General features: G+C 42.9%; 1 protein-coding gene across 1 annotated transcript in view; it reads right to left on the bottom strand.

The window, feature by feature from the left end:
• The window catches only part of LOC139762761 (uncharacterized), a 62255-nt gene that overhangs the window by 13587 nt on the left and 38668 nt on the right, over nucleotides 1-10000 (bottom strand). The window contains exons 3-4 of the mRNA XM_071687874.1: nucleotides 9190-9730; nucleotides 6629-6711 (exon numbers count right to left, since the gene is read on the bottom strand). Coding sequence (XP_071543975.1) covers nucleotides 6629-6711; nucleotides 9190-9711 — 605 coding nt within the window. The 5' untranslated portion in view covers nucleotides 9712-9730. The remainder of the gene's footprint in view (nucleotides 1-6628; nucleotides 6712-9189; nucleotides 9731-10000) is intronic.

The raw sequence follows: 10000 nt of genomic DNA, 5'->3' as shown, positions 1-10000 counted from the left end.
CTTCGTCAATCTCGGGCACTTCACCATGAACCATACATACACTGAATATCCTCACCAGCCAGTCAACAACACAGTCACCCCCTTTTTTGATAAATTCCACTGCAATACCATTCAAACTCGCCGTCTTGCCAGCTTTCATCTTCTGCAAAGCTTTCATTACCTCTTCTCTGTTTACCAAACAATTCTCTCTGACCCTCTCACTTCGTACACCACCTCGACCATAACACCCTATATCTGCCACTCTATCGTGAAACACATTCAACAGACCTTCAAAATACTCACTCCATTTCCTTCTCACATCACCACTACTTTATTACCTCCGCATTAGCCCCCTTTACCGAGGTTCCCGTTTGTTCTCTTGTTTTACGCACTTTATTTACCTCCTTACAAAACATCTTATTCTCCTTAACATTTAACGATTCTCTCTCTCTCTCTCCAAATCTCATTTGCCCTCGTTTTCCCCTCCTGCACCTTTCTCTTGACCTCTTGCCTCTTTCTTTATTCATCTCCCAGTCATTTGCACTATTTCCCTGCAAAAATCGTCCAAATGCCTCTCTCTCTTCTCTTTCACTAATAATTTTACTTCTTCATCCCATCACTCACTACCCTTTCTAATCTACCCACCTCCCACCTTTCTCATGTATCAGCCATCTATTGCGCAAGCCATCACTGCTTCCCTAAATTCATTCCATTCCTCCTCCACTTCCCTTACGTCATTTGCTCTCACCTTTTTCCATTCTACACTCAATCTCTCCAGGTACTTCTTCACGCGTCTCCTTTTCAAGGTCACTTACTCTCACCACTCTCTTCACCCCAACATTCTCTTTTTTTCTGAAAACCTCTACAAATCTTCACCGCCTCCATAAGATAATGATCAGACATCCCTCCAGTTGCCCCTCTCAGCACATTGACATCCAAAAGTCTCTTTCACGCGCCTCTTAATCAACACGCAATCCAATAACGCTCTTTGACCATCTATTCTATTTACACACGTATACTTATGTATATGTCTCTTTTTAACCAGGTATTCCCAATCACCAGTCCTTTTCCAGCACACAAATCTACAAGCTCTTCACTATTTCCATTTACAACACTGAACACTCCATGTACACCAATTATACACTCAACTACCACATTACTCACCTTTGCATTCAAATCACCCATCACTGTAACCCGGTCTCGTGCATCAAAGCTGGTAACACACTCACTCAGCTGCTCCCAAAACACTTGCCTCTCATGATCTTTCTTCTCATGACCAGGTGCATAGGCACCAATAATCACCCATCTCTCTCCATCCACTTTCATTTTTACCCACATCAATCTAAAATTTACTTTGTTCCACTCTATCACATACTCCCACAACTCTTGTTTCAGAAGTAGTGCTACTCCTTCCCTTGCTCTTGTCCTCTCACCAACCCCTGACATTACTCCCAAGACATTCCCAAACCACTCTTCCCGTTTACTCTTGAGCTTTGTTTCACTCAGAGCCAAAACATCCAGGTTCCTTTCCTCAAACATATTACCTATCTCTCCCCCCTTTTTTTCATCTTGGTTACATCCACACACATTTAAACACCCTATACGGAGCCTTCGAGGAGGATGAGCACTCCCTACGTGACTCCTTCTTTTGTTTCCCCTTTTAGAAAGTTAAAATACAAGAAGGGAAGGGTTTCTAGCCCCACGCTGCCGTCCCCTTAAGCCGCCTTCTACGACACGCGGGGAATGCGTGGGAAGTGTTCTTTCTCCCCTATCCCCAGGTAGAGGGAGAAAGAATATATATATATATATATATATATATATATATATATATATATATATATATATATATATATATATATTTTTTTTTTTTTTTTTTTTTTTTTATACTTTGTCGCTGTCTCCCGCGTTTGCGAGGTAGCGCAAGGAAACAGACGAAAGAAATGGCCCAACCCCCCCCCCCCCCATACACATGTACATACGTCCACACACGCAAATATACATACCTACACAGCTTTCCATGGTTTACCCCAGACGCTTCACATGCCTTGATTCAATCCACTGACAGCACGTCAACCCCTGTATACCACATCGCTCCAATTCACTCTATTCCTTGCCCTCCTTTCACCCTCCTGCATGTTCAGGCCCCGATCACACAAAATCTTTTTCACTCCATCTTTCCACCTCCAATTTGGTCTCCCTCTTCTCCTCGTTCCCTCCACCTCCGACACATATATCCTCTTGGTCAATCTTTCCTCACTCATTCTCTCCATGTGCCCAAACCATTTCAAAACACCCTCTTCTGCTCTCTCAACCACGCTCTTTTTATTTCCACACATCTCTCTTACCCTTACGTTACTCACTCTCTCAAACCACCTCACACCACACATTGTCCTCAAACATCTCATTTCCAGCACATCCATCCTCCTGCGCACATCTCTATCCATAGCCCACGCCTCGCAACCATACAACATTGTTGGAACCACTATTCCTTCAAACATACCCATTTTTGCTTTCCGAGATAATGTTCTCGACTTCCACACATTTTTCAAGGCTCCCAAAATTTTCGCCCCCTCCCCCACCCTATGATCCACTTCCGCTTCCATGGTTCCATCCGCTGACAGATCCACTCCCAGATATCTAAAACACTTCACTTCCTCCAGTTTTTCTCCATTCAAACTCACCTCCCAATTGACTTGACCCTCACCCCTACTGTACCTAATAACCTTGCTCTTATTCACATTTACTCTTAACTTTCTTCTTCCACACACTTTACCAAACTCAGTCACCAGCTTCTGCAGTTTCTCACATGAATCAGCCACCAGCGCTGTATCATCAGCGAACAACAACTGACTCACTTCCCAAGCTCTCTCATCCCCAACAGACTTCATACTTGCCCCTCTTTCCAGGACTCTTGCATTTACCTCCCTAACAACCCCATCCATAAACAAATTAAACAACCATGGAGACATCACACACCCCTGCCGCAAACCTACATTCACTGAGAACCAATCACTTTCCTCTCTTCCTACACGTACACATGCCTTACATCCTCGATAAAAACTTTTCACTGCTTCTAACAACTTGCCTCCCACACCATATATTCTTAATACCTTCCACAGAGCATCTCTATCAACTCTATCATATGCCTTCTCCAGATCCATAAATGCTACATACAAATCCATTTGCTTTTCTAAGTATTTCTCACATACATTCTTCAAAGCAAACACCTGATCCACACATCCTCTACCACTTCTGAAACCGCACTGCTCTTCCCCAATCTGATGCTCTGTACATGCCTTCACCCTCTCAATCAATACCCTCCCATATAATTTACCAGGAATACTCAACAAACTTATACCTCTGTAATTTGAGCACTCACTCTTATCCCCTTTGCCTTTGTACAATGGCACTATGCACGCATTCCGCCAATCCTCAGGCACCTCACCATGAGTCATACATACATTAAATAACCTTACCAACCAGTCAACAATACAGTCACCCCCCTTTTTAATAAATTCCACTGCAATACCATCCAAACCTGCTGCCTTGCCGGCTTTCATCTTCCGCAAAGCTTTTACTACCTCTTCTCTGTTTACCAAATCATTTTCCCTAACCCTCTCACTTTGCACACCACCTCGACCAAAACACCCTATATCTGCCACTCTGTCATCAGACACATTCAACAAACCTTCAAAATACTCATTCCATCTCCTTCTCACATCACCGCTACTTGTTATCACCTCCCCATTTACGCCCTTCACTGAAGTTCCCATTTGCTCCCTTGTCTTACGCACCCTATTTACCTCCTTCCAGAACATCTTTTTATTCTCCCTAAAATTTACTGATAGTCTCTCACCCCAACTCTCATTTGCCCTTTTTTTCACCTCTTGCACCTTTCTCTTGACCTCCTGTCTCTTTCTTTTATACTTCTCCCACTCAATTGCATTTTTTCCCTGCAAAAATCGTCCAAATGCCTCTCTCTTCTCTTTCACTAATACTCTTACTTCTTCATCCCACCACTCACTACCCTTTCTAAACAGCCCACCTCCCACTCTTCTCATGCCACAAGCATCTTTTGCGCAATCCATCACTGATTCCCTAAATACATCCCATTCCTCCCCCACTCCCCTTACTTCCATTGTTCTCACCTTTTTCCATTCTGTACACAGTCTCTCCTGGTACTTCCCCACACAGGTCTCCTTCCCAAGCTCACTCACTCTCACCACCTTCTTCACCCCAACATTCACTCCTCTTTTCTGAAAACCCATACTAATCTTCACCTTAGCCTCCACAAGATAATGATCAGACATCCCTCCAGTTGCACCTCTCAGCACATTAACACATTTTATATTTTGCTTTGTCGCTGTCTCCCGCGTTAGCGAGGTAGCGCAAGGAAACAGACGAAAGAATGGCCCAACCCACCCACATACACATGTACATACATACACGTTCACACACGCAAATATACATACCTATACATCTCAATGTACACAAATATATACACACATAGACATATACATATATACACATGTACATAATTCATACTGTCTGCCCTTATTTATTCTCATCGCCACACCGCCACACGTGGAATAACAACCCCCTCCCCCCTCATGTGTGCGAGGTAGCGCTAGGAAAAGACAACAAAGGCCCCATTCGTTCACGCTCAGTCTCTAGCTGTCATGTAATAATGCACCGAAACCACAGCTCCCTTTCCACATCCTGGCCACACAGAACTTTCCATGATTTACCCCAGACGCTTCACAAGCCCTGGTTCAATCCATTGACAGCACGTCGACCCCAGTATACCACATCGTTCCAATTCACTATATTCCTTGCACGCCTTTCACCCTCCTGCATGTTTAGGCCCCGATCACTCAAAATCTTTTTCACTCCATCTTTCCACCTCCAATTTGGTCTCCCCCTTCTCCTTGTTCCCTCCACCTCTGACACATATATCTTCTTGGTCAATCTTTCCTCACTCATTCTCTCCATGTGACCAAACCATTTCAAAACACCCTCTTCTGCTCTCTCAACCACACTCTTTTTATTTCCACACATATCTCTTACCCTTACATTACTTACTCGATCAAGCCACCTCACACCACATATTGTCCTCACACATATCATTTCCAGCACATCCACCCTCCTGCGTACAACACTATCCATAGCCCACGCCTCGCAACCATACAGCATACAAACATACCCATTTTTGCTTTCCGAGATAAAGTTCTCGACTTCCAAGCATTCTTCAAGGCTCCCAGAATTTTCGCCCCCGCCCCCACCCTATGATTCACTTCCGCTTCTATGGTTCCATCCGCTGCCAGATCCACTTCCAGATATCTAAAACACTTTACTTCCTCCAGTTTTTCTCCATTCAAACTTACCTCCCAGTTGACTTGACCCTCAACCCTACTGTACCTAATAACCTTGCTCTTGTTCTCATTTACTCTTAACTTTCTTCTTTCACACACTTTACCAAACTCAGTCACCAGCTTCTGCAGTTTCTCCCATGAATTAGCCACCAGCGCTGTATCATCAGCGAACAGCAACTGACTCACTTCCCAAGCTCTCTCATCCACAACAGACTGCATACTTGCCTCTCTTTTCAAAACTCTTGCATTCACCTCCCTAACAACCCCATCCATAAACAAATTAAACAACCATGGAGACATCACACACCCCTGCCGCAAACCTACATTCACCGAGAACCAATCACTTCCCTCTCTTCCTACACGTACACATGCCTTACATCCTCGATAAAAGCTTTTCACTGCTTCTAACAACTTGCCTCCCACACCATATATTCTTAATACCTTCCACAGAGCATCTCTATCAACTCTATCATATGCCTTCTCCAGATCCATAAATGCTACATACAAATTTTTTGATAGAGATGGGGCCTTTGTTTTCTTTTCCTAGCGCTACCTCGCACACATGAGGGGGGAAGGGGGTTGTTATTCCATGTGTGGCGAGGTGGCGATGGGAATAAATAAAGGAAGACGGTATGAATTATGTACATGTGTATATATGTATATGTCTGTGTGTGTATATATATATGTGTACATTGAGATGTATAGGTATGTATATTTGCGTGTGTGGACTTGTATGTATTTACATGTGCATGTGGGTGGGTGGGGCCATTCTTTCGTCTGTCTCCTTGCGCTACCTCGCTAACGCGGGAGACAGCGACAAAGCAAAGTATAAAATGATATATATATATATATATATATATATATATATATATATATATATATATATATATATATATATATATATATACGTATGTGCGGTTAGTATAAAAATTAAGATATTTTGCATGCACTTTGTGTAATAAACATAATGAAAAAATCTTTTAAACTAATCTTATACAGACGAAAAGAAAGCTATACTAAACACAGACCAAGAGCTTAGCTAGGTGAAAATAGCTAAGATTCGAAGCTAATGCTTCGGTGAACAGCTAAGATCCGAAGCTAATGCCTCAGTGAATGCGGCGTGGGGAAGTGAGTGACATTTTAATTACGGATGACGCCGGAACCCCCGCCAGTGAAGGTCTGTGAGGTTCCGGAATCAGCCTCATAGAATTAATTACACCAGCATTTAGAAGCGGTGGCTGTGAGACGTCTGTCTGTGGGTGGGGGACGAGACTTACCTGCTGCAGGCTCGGCTAGGAGGCGGGTCGCAGATGTCTTGTGACTCAAGATGGCGCGCCAACTCCACCTCGTCCTCGGCCGGCTGATGGAGGTGTAGAAGAGCTCATAGATGATTAGTAATAATTTCAATGATGCTACTACTACAACGAGATCAATATAGAAAATGCTTGCAAGAGGTAAGCCAATTCTGTTGCCGAGGGATCTGAACATCAAATGGCGGCCCATTAACTCTGTGAGTTGGACGTGAAAATTTAGTGCATGTCGCTACATTTTCTTTTTTTTCTTTATTTGTTTGAGCGCATGATGCCACTATTCTAAAGTACCATTTAAAGGGTCTAGGATAGTTCGATCGTATTCAAGCAAGTAACGCATGTTCATAGGAACAATTCAAACATGATAAAATTCTTTGGGTTAAACCTTTTCACAATATATGATTTTCCAACAGCCGAATTCCTAAGCTGGAATTTGAAATGCTATATTTCAAGGAAAGTAGTTTTAAAAGCACATTTAATTAATCTGATCAAAACTGAAAAACTACATTTTCTAAATGTAGACTGAAAAAATAAAGTTGCTGTTCACAACAACGTTCGTGACTTGCATGAGCCAGCACTCTGTTGTAAAGTGAGAGGCCCGAGGAGTGTAACCCCCCTTCACCCAGGCTAAGTGTTAATTGTGTCAGAGAGAGAGAGAGAGAGAGAGAGAGAGAGAGAGAGAGAGAGAGAGAGAGAGAGAGAGAGAGAGAGAGAGAGAGAGAGAGAGAGAGAGAGAGAGAGATGCTTGTTTATCATTTCGGCTTAAGGTCCCTTCGTCTGCCAGGGTCGTTCAGGCTAACAACGACACTCACTTTGTAACGACCAATGAAAAGGTGGAACTGAACACTTTCTTCTGGTTGTTCATAATGACATCAAGATCGTACACATCCTCAGTGCATATCTGGCTCGTGAGGGAGGAAGGTTGATTTTCGTTAGTTAGGCTTCAAGCCTATCAACTGCTCGGGTAATTTTTCACTCCATTCCTCCATCTCCAATTTGGTCTCCCGCATCTCCTTCGTCCCTTCACCTCTGATACATATATCCTCTTTGTCAATCTTTCCTCACTCATTCTCTCTATATGTCCAAACCATTTCAACACCCCCCCCCTTCAGTTGTCTTAACCACACTCTTTTAATTACCACACATCCAATTCACGCCACATGTTGATCTCAAAAATCATATTTCCAAGAGATCCAACCTTCTCCGCACAGCCTTATCTATGTGGCCCATAGGCTCTCTCTCTCTCTCTCTCTCTCTCTCTCTCTCTCTCTCTCTCTCTCTCTCTTCTCTCTCTCTCTCTCTCTCTCTCTGTGTGTGTGTTTATATATATATATATATATATATATATATATATATATATATATATATATATATATATATATATATATATATATATATATATATATATATATATATATATGATATTTTTTAGGGTTACTTTCAGATGATGAAATTCGAAATCATAACTATTCTTTTTTCATTTGAGCTCATCCTCCACAGTCTAAGGCTAAAGTGAAAAATACTCTATCATCTTTTGTCTCTGATGAGTTGTCATATTTTTTCTGAACTATTATCCTCTAATATAGTCAGACTGGACATGCCTTCATCTGTAGATTTTATTGTGAACCAAAACTGAAAATATTAGTAGCCTCTATATCTACTATATTTTCCGAATGATCACTGGAGGGATAAACTCTCTAGCTCTAAAGATTTGGAGGAATATACGAATATCACCAATTCTCTACGACACTTGCTTATAATGTGAGTCTAATACAGTTTCCTGGTTTTGTGGAAGTTTCTTTTTTTTACAGTACATCAAAATATCAACAAATATTGGGTCGCCTTCAGTAGATTGACAGAAAACTCCACTCTGGAATGGGACAACATACTTCATGAGAGTGTATGTGTCTTACACTTGTGTTAAACACACGTTAGAGATTTTCCGGATGGTGGATGTAGCCTGACAAAGACGGCCTTAATCACCGTGGCAATTGATAGGCTTAAGGCCCTAACACACAACCACTTTAGTGACTTAGGATCATATGCAGTAAATACATGTATAGATACATGCCAGTAAGTATGCAGAATGATCAACTTGATGGTTATAATCTTATATGGATGGTGTTTATAACTAACCTAAGGATGGTCTTTATATCTAACCTCTGGATGGTCTTTATATCTAACCCAAAATTGAAATGACTAACTGACCAAGTACTTGCTACTCACGTCACATAAACAAGGCTGTTAGGTTGAGTGAGGATTTAAGATATTCTTTTGAACACTTTGAGCGGGTAGTCAAGAAATATATCCTCGTAGCTATAACGTTATTTAATGACCCTGAGGCCCAGATAACCAATGAACCCCAAAAGTCTTTCAGCAACAGAATAGGCTTACCTGAGGCCTTTACACCAGTAAGTGATGATGGTATGCACACCCATGTGATAAGAGATAAGTGACTCACTCTTAGGCGAGAGATACCCATTTACAAACTGTGAACATGCTGCCGTGCAAGCAGAGGTTGTGTGTACCTGAGGTGAGAGGTTGTAGTACTGTGGCTGGCAGGGAAGCAACCCTGCCAGGAGGGAAGAGTTGGATGGTAAAGCTGACAGGGATGAGGTAGGTGGCGAGTCAGCCAGAAGGCAGGGGCTAGATCGTGACTCAGGTAGTGACCCCATCAGCAGTGGTGGGCTAGGCTGTGAAGGTGTCAGTAGTGGTGGGCTAGGTGGTAGGGGTGACTCTGTCAGCAGTAGTGGGCAAGGTGGTGATGGTAAACCTGTCAACAGTAGTGGGCTAGGTGGTAGTGGTGACCCTGTCAGCAGTGGTGGGCTAGGTGGTGATGGTGACCCTGTCAGCAGTGGTGGGCTGGGTGGCAGTGGTGACCCTGTCGGGAGAGGTGGGCCAGCTGGAGGCAGGAGCGGTGGGCTCTGCACTCCCCCTGACAGAAGAGTGACCTCCGGTGGCCTGAAGGAGACCGTAGGATCGTCCTCCTCGCCCCCTGGCTCGTCCTCATCGTCTCCAAGGTCACCACAAGGCAGGAGGTCATCGCTCATGCACAGAGACTCATCAGAGCTGACCAGGCAAAAGGATATTACTTTCTTTTCTTTCTGGAGTCCTACGGATCACCCATTCTCATCCACAAACTTGCAGACGAACGATTTCGCTAATTCCATTTTCTTACACTGGAGTGAACAATTGATTCCACACATGGATGCATTACTTCAAATTACGATATCAGTCATTTCCTACAAATTATTTTTTTTTTCTATCATGGTATGATCTAGTGTCACTCCATGAAATTAGAAAATTACAATCTTGCAGTTTTTAAAACGTTTACTTTCA

This window comes from Panulirus ornatus, chromosome 3 (genome assembly GCF_036320965.1).
Source record: "Panulirus ornatus isolate Po-2019 chromosome 3, ASM3632096v1, whole genome shotgun sequence".
NCBI lineage: Eukaryota > Metazoa > Arthropoda > Malacostraca > Decapoda > Palinuridae > Panulirus > Panulirus ornatus.
This window is presented reverse-complemented; position numbering and strand designations above follow the sequence as displayed.